Genomic DNA, 18,897 nt, shown 5'->3' with positions numbered 1-18,897 from the left:
TATCTATTTGTTTTTAAATTCCTATTACACTCCTTTCGCTTACATAATTATAAACAAGCATTTTAAAGATAAGAAATGATTGTTCATTTGTAATAGATTAAAAAAATGTTTAATTGACTTTAAATTGCTTTGACCTGTTATTGGGGCTATATTTTACTTAGGGATCTATAATTTCATAGATCCCTAGAATAATTGCACCTATGAGAAAAGAAATTCGAGACGGTTCATTAGTAAGTAATATTAATATATAATATATGTATTTAATTGAAAAGTAGTAGAATCCACTATAATTAATTAATGTTTAAAAATTGGTTAATTTGATTCTTTTCAGCTCACGAAGCAGGTTTAGCAGCTCTTCAAGTCGCTCGTGGAGGGCGTGTAGTTTCTGATACTGTTACATTCGAGTACAAGGCAGGCCCTGTACCAGTCCCTTCATCTCCGGCTTCTGCTCCGTTGCCATCGCTAGATTTTAGAAGGTTTCTACTGCTCCAACGGGTTCAGCGTCTTAATGGCCGGTTGCAAATAAAAAATGAGCCTTTAGATGATAATCAGGTAATGACTCAATTATAATTGTGTTTATTTACGTGTGAAGATAATTTTATTTGCTTATAAACAATTACATTTCATTTAAAAAATATATCATTGTTATACAATGTGGCACATTGAAGCATTCTATCCAAGATATTGACAGATTTGCCTCTTTAAACGTCCATAATTTTATTCTGCCTCAAAATCACTACCAGATCTAGAGTAACTAGTGACCTCGTAGAGCGTGTTGCAATATCTGTCAAAATCAATTTGGCTTTTGGGTTCCATAGCCCCAATATCTCTACGTCGAATGGTAAAAGCCAATACGACCTCTTCAGATTCGGGTACCTTTTTAAAACTGCCGCCAACGTTATTGCCGTATGATTGTGTACAATTATTAGACTTCATTATTATTTTGTTTCGATTAGTTGTTGAATATATATACATTTTTGCTTACAAATCGCAATACCATAAAAAAACTATTTATTAGAATTCGAGTATATTTATTTCTACGTAATTTTTTTTTTATCATTCTTATTCAAAGTATTTACATAAGTTGCCTTAATTACGTGTAATATAATATAGTATAATAATCTTTTACTATTCCCAATTTCAGATCGAAGACGTTCAAATTTATTCGAATCCAAAATTTGAAGAACGACTCGTTACCTTCTGTCGATCTCTCAGTTCAAGATCAGTTGGCCAATCCGAAGGTTTTACGATGGATTCTGAAGAGGATGGCTCCACGATACTGCATCTTGCAGCTGCATTGGGCTATACGAAGCTAACGATAGTACTTTTAAGATGGCGACAGGATGATACTAATTTGGCCTTAGAGAAAGAAGTCAATTTAGGTGCGCGAGATAGTGATAATTGTACGCCTCTGGTGAGTATTCCTAATATTTTCTTCAAGATATCCAGTAAAATAAGCATATTTTATTGTGTGTTTTGCTGTTTCTGTAGAAATGCAATAATATTTTAAAAGCCTAATCTCATGTTTGAAGGCTACGTTGGGAGATTTGATGGTTGGTTTGATATTTTTTTTAAGCACTACTACTACTACTAATACTTTATTTGACGCACGGTACAAACGTTTGTATTCATGAGTATGATTATTTGTATCGGTTTGGTTGTTTTCAACGTATTATATATATTATGTCTTTAAAAAATGTATCTAAGTATATATCAGTTGTCCAGTTCCTATAACATAAACTTTGTTCAACCTAGAACTAAATGACGCTGTATGAATTGTCTAAGGATATTATTAATATTATTATATATTTTAATCAGAAAGCAGTAACATTTCACCGTAATGTTGCAACATTATAGATGGTAGCAAGTGCAGCTGGTCATGTAGAAACAGCAGTGGTACTGGCCCGATGGAGTGCTGGCACACGCAGTGAGGCTGGAGCCAGACAAGCTGCTGCTGCGGCCAGGAGATCTGGACATATGGCTCTTGCTGCATTACTGGATAGGATACACCCGCCGCAGAAAGATGGCGTATTTCTAAGACCACTCAGGTAAATGGCATTTTTATAATTTATTAACGGCTTCCGTTGTCTAGCGGTTTGGTCTACTCCGCTTTACTTTTATTGAAAGGCTTCTATTCTTGGACGATACAAACATTGTATTAATAATTATGAATCTTTGTATGCTGATCTGCTCTATTGTCATATTCATGATTGAATATTATGAATATGATAGAATCATATACATATTTATTATAGAAGCATTATTCTATTCTATATTGTTTACATAAAAACAATCAATTTTGTTTCACTTTAAAAAAATGTCGATATTAAGATACACATCATAAACAAGCAATCAAAATATATATTGTATTTTATACAAATTTTAACAAGTTAAATGAACTGAAAAAAATGTTATAAATACTCAATTAATTCTTTTAAATTTCTCTTACTTCCAGTTTGTCACAAAAGAGCCGTGCTGGTAGTCTGGAAAGTAATCTCGTCAAGCGACCATCCATAGACAGTGGTATCAACATGGCGGATGCTTTCCGATCTAGTTCCGCTATTGATAAAACTGATAATATTTCGGCACGGTGAGCAACAGTTATTTATTTAGCAGTAGCTCTACTTCACTCAGACTCTTAAACTATTTTGTAGCGAGAATTTGAGATTATAAACATATTTTGTAATTGGTCTTGGAAGCTACGTTCCTTGAACTAAGGAAGATAAGTAATACTTAACATTTAAATATTGGGACTGTTAGAATTTTTAATATAATATAGGTATCTTAGACTTTGGACAACGGTGACTATCTCACGTACTTCGTTGGCATTCAGCTAGCTTTGTAAGTAAAGTTTCAGTTGAAGGATGATATATTGCAGAAAAAAATAACTCTGTTATCGGAAATGTAGTTTAATTTGGTCAGGTGATAATTATCTAATACGGCAATTTCAATTCTTCAATATTAAATCTTGTTCCAAGAAGTTCAGTTAATAATAATAAATAAATTTGCAACTCAAAATCTAAATGTTACAGATGGGAAAGGAGCATGTCATTACCCCTAGACTCTGATACATCGGAAGATAGTCTTGGAGATTCGAAAATCGGAAGACGCATGGACCTAGCTCTTTGTAAGTTCACAATTATTTTACACCATTTTCACTCCATAGTCGATTCGATTTTCTTTTGCTGATTTATTTATATCGGCACGGCGCCTGAAATTTCGGAGGTTTATTGATAAAATTTGATATTTTTGCTAAGATTGCTTAGAACGTCAACTGTGGTATTGGCATCGTCGTCATGGGTTATTCTTATTAAGCGCAATGTGTTCTAATTTTCTTCGATAATACGGGCATATTTGTAATGTGTTTTAGCTTCTAATCTTCTTTGATTTAAACGATTATATATAATAAAATTATTCTAAAATTATGTGTTCAACAAAAAACGAAAATGTTCAGAATGACAAAAAAAGTTTAACAAATAATAAAAACTTTTTGTCATCAATAATATTTAATAACGCAAGTAAGTAGAAAGATAATTATAATTAGCGGTTCTTAATCTATAATAATACTAAGGTACTAATAAATAGATAATGATTAATTAAAATAAACATAGAATTACTGAAATATTATGGGGTTATGCTTAGTTATAATTTTCAAAAAATCGATGACTCGAAAGTAAAAATTATTCGAAGTCTCTTTTGCCCTGCTAAGAGTGAAAGTAGATCTCGGAGATCTCCCCGTTGCCCAAGTATACTCCGAGGAAATTCTAGAATAAGTACCCTCGGAGAAATAAGCGTATTCTTAATAAGAATGAAAGAGTGTAGGCAAGCGAAAATTAAGACTATGGGCATAACCACGTGAAGACTCCTTTACCCCGCTGATGATGGAGGTAGGTCTCGGAGAATACCCCATGTAGTAGAAGACCGTACCGTACTCCGGGGTTATTACCTCGGGTCTCTAGAATGGGTGGCCCTCGTAGGCTGTTTTAGGATTCGCCCCGTTGCCTTAGTATACTCCGGGGCAATTCTAGAATGAGTGCCCCCGTAGGCGGGTTTAAGAATCGAAGGAAAAGAAGTGAGTTCGCGCGGTGGTGAGAGTAGTCCATGTCCAGGCGAGACGGCGTGGCGTCGCGCCGCCAGCCCGCTCATTGACGTGGAGACTCTCTCGGACTGCTCGTCGCCGCCGCCGCGCGCCCCCCCGGTACACGCTGGTAACTACCATCACTGGACGCCGCACTCCCGGCATTCGGACGGCAGATTGCAAATGGTGTAGACGCTAGGAAACTGTTCTCAAAACTGACCCTTGAGCTTGATCTAGTATTTGAAATAATAATGATGTAGAAGAGGAATTGGTTGTAGATAATTAATTAATATATTTTGCATTTCTTTTATTGGAAATGCGAAGAAACAATGAAAATAAATTTTGTGTTTTAGTTGTTTATTTGGAAAATTTGTTTGATGAATAATAATTATGAGTTACTTCAAATTATAAAGATGTCGAAATGAAAGATATAGTCAAATTAAATAACATACACATATTTTTCAATATTTACTTTGTCCATTTCTGTCATAAAAAATTGTAATGAAGGAATATCCGAAATGGAAAAAATGCAAAAGTATATTTTAAAAAAGTAATTTCGACAACCACCCCACCAGGGAGTATCCCTGGTGGGGTGGTTAAGAAATATGTTTTGTGGTTGTTTATTTATATAATAACAAAATTGTAAATAATTAAATTTAATATCAATGACAAAAATTTACAATCTTATGAGATGTCTGCCTAATACTCATTAGGCAGACATTATAATATCTCACAAAGTTTTACACATTTTGTTCTGAATGAATTATTTTCTGGTTGTAAAGTATAATTAACAATACCGAGTATTCCCCTTCAACAAATTTGAACTTATCAAGCTTAAAATATTTATTACTGTTAAGCAAATATAAAGTTTATTGGCAATGACAAATATGAAACCAATTGCTCTATACCATTTCAACGGCAACTACCCTCCGCTCGTCCAATTTATTGATGTTGTAATTGTAGTAGTTGCATCACCGTTCTGGCAGCTCGTTCCTCTTCTTCTAACATATTATATTGTCTATACCTTTGTCCTGTTCTGTCGCCAGTCTGTAGCCCTGAACGTGAACACTGTATGTCGGTAGACCACTAGTAGTTCTTCTATATTCGTATCCTACCAAGAACGGAGATCCCGTTGTTTGTATTAGTATCCTAAAAGCTAAACCGACTTTATTCTTTTATTCAAATTGTAACTCTGTGTATATTGATTAATGTTTTATTTTAAAAGTCATGAAGTTCGGTTTGGCTTTCTCGATGTTGTCCTTCGATGTCGCTTTCATTGGTTCGTATCGGTCTATCCACTATCACTCCACTCTCAAACATATTCCAATCGATTGGCTTATTTACCTCTTCCAGTTCAATACACTTCAAGACAACGTTGCTACAAGTCAGTACACCATTTTCAGTATCAGTAACATGGACAATATTAAACGTGACACGACACCGCATGTCGGCTAAACTGCTTGCATGACTCAATATTTATATTATGGAAGCTTTTTATGTGTAGTTAGTTTAATTATTGGTTGGTAGTTTCTGTAGCAATTTGTTGTTATTGCGTGGAAACGTTTTAATGTTAGTATATACTATAGAAGGTAAGTTTTATGTACCATAAGATGTTTGTTCATTAATGATTTTCACATTTATGTAATAATTGATTTCTTTAATTTAGTAATGTGTGTGTGTCTCTTTTCATTTTCTTATTTACGAATAAAAAAAATTAAGAAAATATATATTTTTATATAATTTATGTTGTCTGAAATAATATAATTTGATCATAACTGGACTTTTTATAAAAATGCGTACATTAAGAGGTAAGTTTGAATTAAGCATATGCATAACCGTAAATTTTAGCATAGGCTTGAAATAAACACCTTAAGAATAATTTCTAGTTAGCAGTGTGGCAACATTTAATAAATTATATTTCTGATTTAATATGTAATAAAATTTTTGATTTTATTAGTTAGGATTAGTTGAATCATATTTTATACATTTGATTGCAAATCGAATGGAATAATGCATATAAAAGTTTAAGTTAAAATTACTACAATATATAATAATATTAAATATACGTCACATATAGATAAAAAATCTAATAATCATAGTTTTTTGTTTCTACTATGATGATATAGTTCCAATAATAATTGTCATATATCTTTCAAGTATAGACAGCTACATATGTAAAATATTTTTAATATATGAAAGGATATAATCATTAATATTAGTTCAGAGAATTAATTTTACAGAAATGTTTCAGGGGAGCAAGATGACCGTGTATTCACGTTGGCGGAGGAAATAATTGCAGCTATGCCTGATAGGATAAAAGTGAGTTAATAAATCAGAATATGAATAACATAAACATCACATCTTCAATTTGTTCCTTCAAAATACAACAGTTTCAGTGGTCTAGTGGTATAGCATACTGCTTTACTGCCTCATGGTCGCAGGTTCGATTCCTCGCACGGTACAAACATTTGTATTCCTGAGTATAATTGTATGTATAATTCATCATAACATTTAGTTAATGTTGTGATGAATTCTAATGAATTTTTCATTGGTGTTCATTATAACAATTTAATCAGAACATCACAATTATCATTCTCAAAAACCTCTGCATTTATAATGTTAATAAGACAATTGTTGTTTTAGAACGAGAGCTCATCACTGCTGACCGGATGCGGATTGGAGTCTGGCGGCGGTGGGGGTGAAGACACCCTCATGGGACCTCTTCTGGATGATTCCACTACCTTCAACACCGAATTCACCTTTGAATTCTCTGATAATACGTACAGGTAGTCCACTATGCTCAGTTTTTAATATAAAAAAGGCTTTTTTTTACAACGTAGGTGGCAAAGAAACATACGGACCATCTGATGGTAAACGGTTACTATATCCTATCGACGCCTGAAACACCGGGGGAGGCACGTGTGCGTTTCCGACCCTTAAAAAACCTTGATATACCCTTTTTGAAAACCCCATACTGTAGTCTCTCGAGAAAACCTCGTCAAGTAGTGCATTCCACAATCTTAAAGATGACTTCTCACCGAGCAATTCCATCAACTGGTGCGTGTCTCATATTTCACACTGGCACTTGCTTGCACGTCATGGGTATAGCCACGGTGGGGTAGGGTGAGGTGCTTGCCCCATCCTGGCTCTGGTAAAGTACCTAACAAAACCTAAAGTAATAAATAATCCTAGTACTAACTAGCCATATCTAGCACAGTACTATTATAGGTATAAATTTTCTACTCCAAAGTCTGCATTATATGTATATACCTTCTTTTATGTTTTCACTACTATTTAATTTTGTATAGGTTAATATTTTTAGTTCCCATGTTAAGTGAATAATTTGTAATTCTTAATGTTATTATTATCTAATAAACCTAAACGTAATACTTAATATTCGTAAGAAACTTTATACTCGATAGTTGACACAATAAATAACATACAGATACAGACTGCTATAGAGTGTAACAGTTTTGTATGAAAACATGAATCAAGGTAAAACTGCGGTTTGCTAGTTACATAATATTTTAGACTGCTATCCCGCCCTGAACCCATGCTCACCATAGCATAGCTACGTCCATGCAGCCCGTTGAGTTTCATTTACTTTAATTTTTAAGTTAACACTCTTAGCGCAAGACCCTAAGTGACCGTTTAAAAAAATCTATAAAATTTTTGTAAAATCACCGATTCCAAGACCATTTACATCGCAAAAATGCGACAGGCCATTTCATTCATTCATTTTATTTCATTTGTATAACAGGTATATAGAAAGTATGTTCCTAAGGGATACACGGCGCATTTACTAAGTAGATAGATGTGTATACATTTGAGTATACAGTGTTCCAGACACTGTGTGACAAAAATATACACATAGCGCCTAAGGTGTTAAAGTAATAGTGTTAGAGGCGAACACGACTGCGAGTGTTTTGCTCGCAGTCGGGTTCTCGACTATGGGGATATAGTAATGGTCAGGCTCAGTGTATATGAGGCCGCATGCGTCAACTATTTTCCATACGATTCGTCTAAGTATGTGCGGGTGTTTATCAATTAAACCATTACAAAAAACCAACAGGTAGAAGTAGATATAGAGAGAGATGGAGTAATTGAAAACCTTACATCTTATACGTTTAAAATAAAATAGTTGGTATTAAGATTATTATTAAAAAGACGTGATAATTTGGAAGAAGAAATGATGAACTAAATAAAGCCGGTGCCTTCAGACTAAAGTCGTATCCGTCAGGCAGGAGTTAGCCTTCAGCCGCTCCATAAGTCATCCTGCGGCTTCGGCGGTTCGGTGAAGCTGTAAAGGCCAGCTGTGGCCAAAAGCATTAGTATAGATCGAGGAAAACAACATTGTTTATTAAAGAAATGTCAGTATTAAAGCCACAGATTACATATGATATACATAGTCTAGTTGGTTTATTAACGCAACTTGGTATAAGTTTGGTTGGTTTAGCTTTTAAGTTTGGTTGGTTTAGCGTTTAACTCAACTAGTACATTTATTTTTGTTCTTATAAGTCATACTGATATTTTGTTATATTCCACATGTTTGTTAACAGGTACTGCGGGGGTTCTACCCCATGCTCATCAGGGTCGGTATCACCAGGATCTGCATTGTCACCACCCCCACCATCACCACGACCGAACTCGGTGTCCGCTTCTTCAGCAACGCTGCAAGAATTCCTTAACGCTACGCACTTTTCTAACTTAACGCTTAATGGTAAGATCCTTTGGAATGGATATGCATGAGTGGTATCGTAGGTGCCACATGATAACGTGATGTCTGTAGCTCTGTTCAAGTCACATCAAAAATTATTTATTCATCTAGGCCATTTTAGACGCTTATGAATGTCAAGTTTTTTGTTATGGAATAAATAATATTTTTTTCTATATCGTCCAGTTCAGTATACAGTTTCACTTCAAGAATTGGCAAGAAACTTAACTGAATTTCTTTTTTTAAAGCTAGTTCATTTACAATATATACTTAAATAGGTGTTTATGTCGAATATTAAATGAAAATGCCGTGCATGAACACAACTATTGCCATGCTCGTTTGTCATTTAAGTGAAGGTTTTAATAAGTTTTGCTCAATAAATATGATTTATCAGATATTACATAAAAAAAATGCTTGTAAGTATTTGAAATAAGAATCATTTGGTACTTGTCTATATTAAGTTGAATAATTTTCAAAATCATATTTTAAATTTAGAATGTATCTTGTAGATCGCGAACAGCGAGAGCTATATTCAGCGGCGATCACGATTCAGAAGGCGTACCGTCAATACAGAGGGCGGCAGTTGCAGCGCCGCGCTGCAGCCGCTGCTATCACAATACAGAACTGCTATCGTCGATATAAACAGGTAGAGTTTATAGAATATCTTAAGTGAGATTTTAAAAGTGTATTCTATAATTGCGACCGAGAAGTCATTTTCTTGTAGTGAGATAATTGGCTATATGACATTAATTCATAGATAGAAACAATATTTTCAGAAGAAAAAATATTTTCTTTGTTCTCCCACGAATAGAATGCGACGCATTGAGTAGCATTGTAAAACCGAGCCCCCTCCAATTCAAACTGGGATCCAAATCGAAAAGCGGTACCCTCAAACTAAAGTCGTATCCGTCAGGCGGGAGTTGGCCTTCAGCCGCTCCATAAGTCCTTCCGCGGGTTTGCAGTGCCATCTGCACTCACCCCCTATCGACCGGTGAAGCTGTAAAGCTGCAGCCAACAGCATTAGAGCAGTTCGAAAAAAAAAACATAATATTATGAAGCACGATGAAGGTTTCCAAGCAATAAGGTTTCATAACTCTGCCTAATAGTTTAAAGACCATACACAATAGAAAACTTTTTAAGCGCAGGTTGCGTTCTTTTCAGTTGGAAATCTTTTCTTATAGTGTTAATGATTGTTTTAGCAGCAAAAAAAAAATATAATTTCTAACACAATATAAATTTTCAAATATACAATAATGATGTGAATGTTGTTTGTGTACAGTTCGCGTATCTGAAGCATATGCACGCAGCGGCAACAGTAATTCAACGCGGCTACCGTCTAATGCGGGCACGACGGCAGGCAGCCAACAATACACCTATCAAGTAAGTGTTTGTTATAAAACAAATAAAAATAGAATAGAATAAAATGGAAAATTATTAATTAAAATAAACTTAAGTTTAAGCACTTTTGAATAGTCATACTTATTTTTAATCTACCGCTTATTCGGAACGCTATATCATCGCAAGAAGAACGATAAAGAAACTTGCGTGTTGCCCTTTAAAATAACTGTAGTTACTTTATATTTTTAAGTTGAAATGTGTTATTAACCAACTAGTGCTATAATTCATTAGAATCAAAATAATAAAATGCAATAATTAAAAGTATCAAAACTTAGGAAATCGATTCTATTGTTTCAACTTTACAGTTGATTTCTCAAAAATATAATGTTTGAGTTAATACTAAACAGCATTATTACACATATGTGGTACATAAAAATTTGAATTTAGAAAGAATTGGTATCCGATATCCTATTGTTTGTCAAAGAAGCAATTGAAATCTAGTTCCTAATTTAAAAAATGTTGATATTAAAAACTGGATACTGTAATGTACCGTTTAATTTAAAAGAAGAACACAACTTATTCTATTTTTCTTAACTGCCAGTACCTATTCATAACTCTAAAATAACTAAAATGTTATGAAAGTTTTATTATTGTAGTGTGCTTTTTGAAGAAACAAAATTATTTTCAATCAAGGGAATAAATTATAACTTTTCTTACCCAGACGGACATATTCCCAGCGGCGACAAAATCAGGCGGCAAGAAAAATTCAGCAATTTATGAGGCAGTCTAAAATCAAGTGAGTATAGACCTATATTTTGTTAGTCAGATTTTCTAGATTTTTAATCCCTAATGTATAGCAAAGGAATAGTATTATAAGTTTAAATGTTAGGCTTTTCTCGTGTGTTTGGCATTACAGTTCCTGAATAATTGAACTATATATATTGTTGTAAATTTGACGCAGTTATTTAAATACGTACAGTTTTATTTCTTTTATTGAGTTAGCGATGTTTTGACAATGTTACAAACGCCATGATCCATGGACTCTATTTAGTTTAATTAAACAAAAACAAAAATTGCGTTCAGAAACTCTATTAAGTGTACGTGAGTATACTGGGAGTATTGTTTGCCGAGATGAGTATCGAGCGAGTTTCAACAGTAGCAACAAACGAAGACGTGTGAAGATAGACAAATATGTCTGCCCATAAAAGATTTATTTACTACTAGCTGACCCGCTAGTGGTAAATAAACTTCTGACTACGTCTGCATCACACCTACTTGACATTTATTATTATATTTCGTCGAATTTACAGAATATGTGTTATTCTGATATATAATTTCTTGCTGAGTTCTAACTGAAAATGATGGATTTTTAAGTATGACGATATATTTTCACCCATCGCACCACTTTATAGATTAAATTGTAATATCATCATTGCTTTTTTATAGGTTTAAACACAGTTTACAATTACGATATAGGTAATTTTGCTAAGAATATTAAAGTATAGAAATACTACTTTATTTTCTAGTACTAATATAACTATATTAATACTAGAAAATAAAGGAGTTTTTCTATCGCCGAGCACTATTTCGTCTGTATCATACTTACTTGACATTTCTCATTATATTTTACCCAATTTGTATAATATATTTTTAAATTATTACCTATGTGTTGCTCTAATGTATAAGCTATATTACTGTAAAGTTCCATTAAAATACGTTTAATAGTTTTTGCGTGATAGAATAACAAACATCTATACTTACAAACTTTCGCGTTTATAATATTATTAAGATTAAGATAACCCGCAGCTGTTCAGTTTATCCATGATCATGGAGGTTGAGACACGGCCCAAATATCGGGAACTCAATAAAAATAAATAAAACGCTGTAATATCCGTAATTTCTCCTAATTGTACGTATAACTGAACTAGTTTTACTGATGTACTTTATAAAGTCATATGCTTGAATATTTCGCTCGCCTCAGCAATTGTCAGTCAGCTTCATTTGTGAGCTGTGTCCTAATTTAAACGGTGAGATATGGTAGTAATATTACAGCGTATAGAGACAATTTTGGTATCTGGAATATGAATATGGAATAAAATGACGTAAAATATTATGTTATTTAACCCTACAATTCCCCTACTGTTGTCCACACGAAAAGTGGAACTATTTTTTTTATACAATAATTAATTAAACTCGATTATTTTTGTCCATAGGATATTTTTTCCATAGGCAACTAATATCAATATTTCACTGAATAATATGTGTTTCATTAACACGATGAAGAGCGTATTGAAAAATCTTATTTTTCACATAGGGACTGACATTTTTTTGTTGTTAATTACGTATATATGTTTAGAGTACAATATATATATATACATATATTATATAATCATTTGAGGTAGACATTATTTAATCCCTGGATTTATTTCAATGAAATTGACTACAGGTGATCACTCGATCCCAACGTGTAAATTTACTTTCGTTGCGGAGTGACCCACTCGTGGGCATACGGTCTTTAACGTGTTAAGTTCGTTTTTTAATTACACGTTATTGAAAACTCGATTTTCACCAAAAAATGTCACTCATTTGTATTTCAGCAAAAGAGCAGCACTAGCACGTGTAACAGTTAGTGTTCCATAAATATCGGTACGGTAAACTTTAACCGGTTTTTTTTACATATCGTAGAAATGCCGATATTTCTAAAGCAAATATAATTGGTATATACGATAATAGATCGTTTTCTACGTTACGAGCACGAATGTTAGGGAAAAGTTTCCGATATCTATTTGTATCTATCTGTCTGTATCTAATTTTCCAGTGCCGTGAACACGCTTTATTATAAGCCTATCCTTCCGATATGTTTGTTGGAATACTTTGTGTGTTTGTGAATTGTGTTTACAGTTATTATTATTAGTGACTGAGCTGGCGAATTTTCATATAATAAGAATGACTATTTATTTATTTGCATAAATACAAAATATATTCGCATGTTATCGTAACCTTGAATAAAATAAAGAAAAAATATTCAATAATGTAACCTAAAAAAACAATGAAAAAAGTTTCATCGTTCTAGCTTCGAACCGCGACCATCGGAAGTAAAGCGGTGTATTAAACCGCTGAACCACTGAGGCATGGCTATATAAAGTGTATATACATATTTACACTTTATATTACGTTTCTTATTTAAGTAATCAATAATGAATAATAATATTTACACAAATCAACAGTGATTATTCAGATGTAGAGGCAATTCCAATATACTATATAAAAAAAAAACTTATTTTTAAATATGATATCAGTAGATCCATATAACAATCACTGAGCTACGGAAAGCCATTGATTATAACAACCTAAAGTAGAATATTCGTATTTCGATGGAAGATAAAGTTTTGGGTATCCGACTTTGTGAAATTTTAATAAGAAAGTTATAATTTCTTGCTGAGTTCTAACTGAAAATGATGGATTTTTAAGTATGACGATATATTTTCGCCCATCGCACCGCTTTATAGATTAAATTGTAATATCATCATTGCTTTTTTATAGGTTTAAAGAAAGTTTACAATTACGATATAGGTAATTTTGCTAAGAATATTAAAGTATAGAAATACTCCTTTATTTTCTAGTACTAATATCTATAATAGCAGCTGATCTGCGCAACTTTGTCTGCATCTCACTTACTTGACATTTATTATCATATTTCGCCCAAATTACATATATAATTCTATATTATAGCCTATGTATAATTACTGTAAAGTTTCATAAAAATCCATTCAGTAGTTTTTACGTGAAAGAGTAACAAACACCCATCCATCCATCCATCCATCCATCCATCTATACTACAAACTTTTGCGTTTGTAATATTAGTAAGATATTAGTAAGATGGAACCCTTAATATGCTCTAATTTAACTTACTATACTAAGTAAATTTGAACATATTAAGGGTTATTTAAGTATATTAAGAGTACATTATTAATAATAAATTCAATTATATTATATAAATTATTTATCTGAATTAGTTTGTTATCTACACAATCATTGTATATTTTTTTCGAACTACTCTAATGCTATTGGCCGATGCTGCCCTTTACAGCTGCACCGAATGATGATGCGAGTGCAGATGGTACTCCAAACCTATGGAAGGACTTATGGAGCGGTTGAAGGCCAACTCTGCCTCAGATACGACTAGTCTGAGGGCAGGGGGTTCGAACCTTGGCTCAGGCCGTCGTAATTTCGATCCCTGTTTGAATTGGACGGGGGTCGATCGGAGGGTAGTACTTATCCCCTTAAACCAGCGCCAAATGAACCTATATCTTAACACGTTTACTTTAGCACACCCATGAGAAAGAAGGAGATGGTACATATTACCTTCTCTGTCATGCGTGAGATTTCGTAAACGTATTTAGAATTGGCATGACGGCCTGTTATGTTAGTGATGGGAACGATACGGTCACTGAAACTAGCCACGGAAACTACCCACTACCCACAAATATCCACGGATATAAATGAGAATCATTGGGTACTAAATCTGTAAATGCGAATACTGGTACGAAATTTTTATTCAGTTGTTGTTTATGGATTGGTTTAATTTTATCACAATCACAAATTTTAAATATCAAATATTTAATGATATTTTTAGTATTTAACTCTTACCTAGGATATATATATATAGCTAGGATATAGCTAGGATAATATACATATATATACATTATCTTAACTTATTATATGGATACGAAACTTATCATTTTATTCAGTTGGATTGATACCTTATTTGATAACTTTAGTACCTACAATCAGTTAACTATTTTGGTATCATATCTTCCATCTACAATATTTTTTTTGATTCTCAGATTTAATATATTAGTATGCTATTGTTATCTACTGGGATTTCCCGCGACTTTAATGACTTTTAAATAAAAGATAGTCCTATGTCAGTTTTAGGGATACAATCTATCTTGGTGACAATTTTTTTGACATATTTGACATTAGTATTTACCATATATGATTGCTTAATGCTCCAATATATATGATTACTAAATTTCATGAATGAAATATTGATGTGTACCTACCTACCTACCACTATAGTTATAACTACCTCCTAATAATGTAGGAGATCGTGTAACTCAATGACAGTCAGTAATAAACCAGTACTTGTGCATAACAGTTATTTCCATTACTACCGTATTACCTTATACATATAAAATATACAGACACATTTTAGAATTAATAATATTAGTAGTAATATATACGTAATGAAATTTAATAACGTGAAATATTTCGTGGATATCTGTGGATATAGAAACGTATGACTTGCACATCACTAGTTGTTAGTGTATTGCTAAGGAGTTTTCTCTACTAGGGTAGGTATCCAATTAGGACGACCCTCTACTCTCATAATTTCAGTTATCCGGACCCTAAGGGACTCTAAACAACAACTAGTCGCCCTAATCAGGTCTGTGGGTGGCACTTGGAACTATATATATATATATATATGTATAATAGTTTTATTCTTTTTATAAACATATTTCATTTTATATATATCAGTTGAATATTAAGTTAATTATTATTATCATAGTCTTTTATCCGTATCAAAATAAATTACACTATTTTTTGAATAACTTTAAAACGAAATATATTATTGTAGTATTGCCATCTTATTTACTATTTGGAGATCTGTTTGCCAATTGACAAAGACCTCCTCCAGTCGTTTCCAATTGAATCGTGAGCTAAGGTAGTCAATTTACAGAGTACGGTACTTTAGTCTTCTAAATTGGCAACACAAGAGTAATATCACGGTCGACCAATATGGACGATGTTCGTGACACTGTTTATCACATATATAAAAAGGCAACGCTTGCCAGTTGTCATGCCTGATGCCTCTTTTTAATTATATAAATAATTGATCAATATATTTTTATTAACTATGTTTATTATAAAAATTACCTATTATATTTTTCATGCTAGCACATGGGAAGAATTTTCCACAAACGTAAGTTTCCAAGTGATTTAACACAAAAATAAAAATTCTTTAATAAAATGTATATTTTAATGTACTCCATTAAAATGTAGTAACATATTTTTTCAGGTAGGTATATCCTTTGTTTATATATAATTTATTGAGCATAAGAGTTCAATATTAAATCCAGAAAATGAATGAATAAATTAAGTTAATAATAGAATTTTATTTTTTTTGCTGTACCCAACGTGAACCAAAATTGATCTGCTCCAAACTTAACTACCTACTAAATATTTACTGTAAAATTATGGAATACAGTGCATAAATAAATAAATATTGGTTAGGTCATAAGCTGTTAGCGTGATCATGTTCCCGGGGAAACCCAGGGACGAGAAGTGTCGGACGATATAGCCGTTTGCAGCTACACACTCATGGCGCCGTGAAGACCGTGCGCACATCTTTAGTTTCATTACATAGTGTTAATGTCGGGCTAGAGTAATAAACCAATTTATAGATCTTTCACAGTCTCCTCTTTTCTCCCTGATGCCATCAATATTTATTAGTATTATATATAAGCTAAGTCAATCTGTCGCTGGCAGGTTGCAGAACGCGCGAGTCGAAAACGTGAGGGAGGCCCTGCGATCGCCGGATGCCCACCAAAACTCGTCGCAGCGCATCATCAGTACGCCGCCCACTCCCAATAGGTAAATATCAAGTAAATGATTTAAGTATGTATAAGAATAAGTTATAAAATCTATATATAATTTAATTAATTGAAAAACTGCGGGCACCCATAACATATATTTTCGCGGAGCAAACAAAGCGAGATATACTAAATAAATAAAAAGAGGAATAAGAAAAGGACAAAAAGGTTTTATGTATTTCATGTCTATAGATTATTTAGTCTATGGCCATAAAGGGCAAAACTTAAAAAAAAAGTAGGTAAATATCAAATATATCTTAACGACTGCTATCCCATATGACGTAGACAGAGGCAAGACAACCGTCATCACCAAGTGTATAATTATATGTACAAAGAATAAATCATAAGTTTATTAGGTTTGTACTGTTTTATTTTATTTCATAAATAGAATACTTATAAAATAAATTCCTCTTCTGAACTGTATCTTAATACATTGAATTGTACTTTAAGTTAATTCCTCAAGTCTTATCTGAACAATTCCCAAGCGAATGCTCTGAACTGTACGATCTTGAAGTTTATTGCTAATGACTTTCTTCAAATAACTTTAAAGAAATATATTTACAATTGTTATATATTGAAGAAAATTAAATACCTTTGAAATAGAATTAATCCTTACTCAAATAAACTTTATGTAAGCACTTTTGAATGGTCATATTTTTTTAGTCTACCACTCTTTCGGATAGCAGACTCATCACAAGAAGAAAGAGTAAGAACCTTGCGTATTGTATTTTTAAATAAATGTTGTTCTGTATTTTTTAATTTTTTTTAAGTTTTTTTTTGTGAGTACAAACGGCTAAAGAGTAAAATTGACAAAAGTAAATAAATATAATAGTTACCTACTTGAGTAACAGAATCATTCACAGTTATCAGATCAGTCCTTATAAACAGCACTCGTTCACGGATATAACTGATCAGCCATCACTGCGTTCTACCATAATTTAGTAAGCCGAATGACCCGTCCCACCATGCCACCACTTCTTCTTTAGTCGCACACTCTTGAGAGTAATCGTGACTTTCATGAAGTATCAGTGGATTCTCTTCGTTATACTCCTTGGTGACAGAGCTCTTCACCACTAGTCTGGACATTTAAGTGAGCGACTAACTCATGACATTCACCACATCACAAAATTGAAGACATGTTTTAAAGTAAAGTAAGGAATCAATTTAATCTGAGTGAAGTTAGTAGGATCTCCACATACAAAATTGGATTTGAATAATTCAGCGAAATGTGGACATGTCAAGTTTTGCTTTCACCACGACGTTGACAGCTGATACTGCAAGAGGCATCCATCCGGTAATAATAACAGATATATAACGATCGTAAGGGTTTTAGGATATTTATTATATATACTTGAAATAAATAGTAATTGAGAGCAAATTTAATACCAATATTACAATTGCGGTTGTTAAGATATATTTTTATAACTTACAAATATATAAAAAGTGTATGTATCTTTATTATAATTTTGTAAAAAATCATCGTGTTTTGTAAGCTATTTCAAAGTGTGTAGGTAGTGAAATTATAGTATTTATAAGCCCTGACATGATGCCTGGAGGCATGATTAATTAGATGATATCTTGTTCATGATTCTAACCATGTATATAAGCGGCAGTTGCCGTTTACCATCAGACGAGCCTTCAGTTTGTTTGTTTAAATAATTGTTTTATTGTCTTGTAATGATTAATTATAAACACGTGATATTCTTTTCTAGGATTGTCGATTACTTAGCCCCAGAATCGCCAATGAACGCCGACGAAGAACTATTACTCGAACTTCTGTTCAAAATGTGACCGGGCGCCCACTTCGATCATTAGGATTATCTAAATCTCTTCGTTTCTATATTAAATTCTCCTGAGTATTGTATTGGTACAATTTAGAGAGACGTATAGTCTGTTTATTTAAGTTACTGTATTTAATTTTAGATTTTGGCTTTGTAACATTGACAATCTTTTGACATTGCCTTCGTGATATTTAATGCCTTCACTTGTCTAATATTTACTAGTCTTAATACTACCTTGAGTGAGATTGTCGGTGACATCGGATTTATTAAACTACTAAATTAGTGAGAGTCAAAAAGAGAGTTAATTTTAATATCCTATATATGACAAAA

The 18,897-nt window shown here is 32.9% G+C and overlaps 1 protein-coding gene across 1 annotated transcript in view; it reads left to right on the top strand.

Annotated features, from left to right (window-relative positions):
* The window catches only part of LOC131843890 (calmodulin-binding transcription activator 2-like), a gene marked incomplete at its 5' end in the record, with an annotated part of 32,921 nt that extends 14,344 nt beyond the window's left edge, over positions 1 to 18,577 (top strand). Inside the window, 14 exons of the mRNA XM_059192668.1 lie at positions 332 to 552; positions 1,145 to 1,414; positions 1,858 to 2,048; positions 2,456 to 2,590; positions 3,033 to 3,127; positions 4,110 to 4,208; positions 6,330 to 6,397; positions 6,722 to 6,864; positions 8,638 to 8,798; positions 9,302 to 9,438; positions 10,072 to 10,172; positions 10,852 to 10,926; positions 16,683 to 16,787; positions 18,499 to 18,577. Coding sequence (XP_059048651.1) covers positions 332 to 552; positions 1,145 to 1,414; positions 1,858 to 2,048; positions 2,456 to 2,590; positions 3,033 to 3,127; positions 4,110 to 4,208; positions 6,330 to 6,397; positions 6,722 to 6,864; positions 8,638 to 8,798; positions 9,302 to 9,438; positions 10,072 to 10,172; positions 10,852 to 10,926; positions 16,683 to 16,787; positions 18,499 to 18,577 — 1,880 coding nt within the window. The remainder of the gene's footprint in view (positions 1 to 331; positions 553 to 1,144; positions 1,415 to 1,857; positions 2,049 to 2,455; positions 2,591 to 3,032; positions 3,128 to 4,109; positions 4,209 to 6,329; positions 6,398 to 6,721; positions 6,865 to 8,637; positions 8,799 to 9,301; positions 9,439 to 10,071; positions 10,173 to 10,851; positions 10,927 to 16,682; positions 16,788 to 18,498) is intronic.
* Between the last annotated feature and the right edge of the window lie 320 nt (positions 18,578 to 18,897).

The sequence above is a fragment of the Achroia grisella genome, unplaced genomic scaffold (assembly GCF_030625045.1).
Source record: "Achroia grisella isolate CSIRO2021 unplaced genomic scaffold, CSIRO_AGI_Agris_v1 utg35653, whole genome shotgun sequence".
Taxonomy (NCBI): Eukaryota; Metazoa; Arthropoda; class Insecta; order Lepidoptera; family Pyralidae; genus Achroia; species Achroia grisella.
The sequence above is the reverse complement of the archived record's forward strand: the minus strand, read 5'-3'. Positions and strand labels throughout refer to the sequence as shown.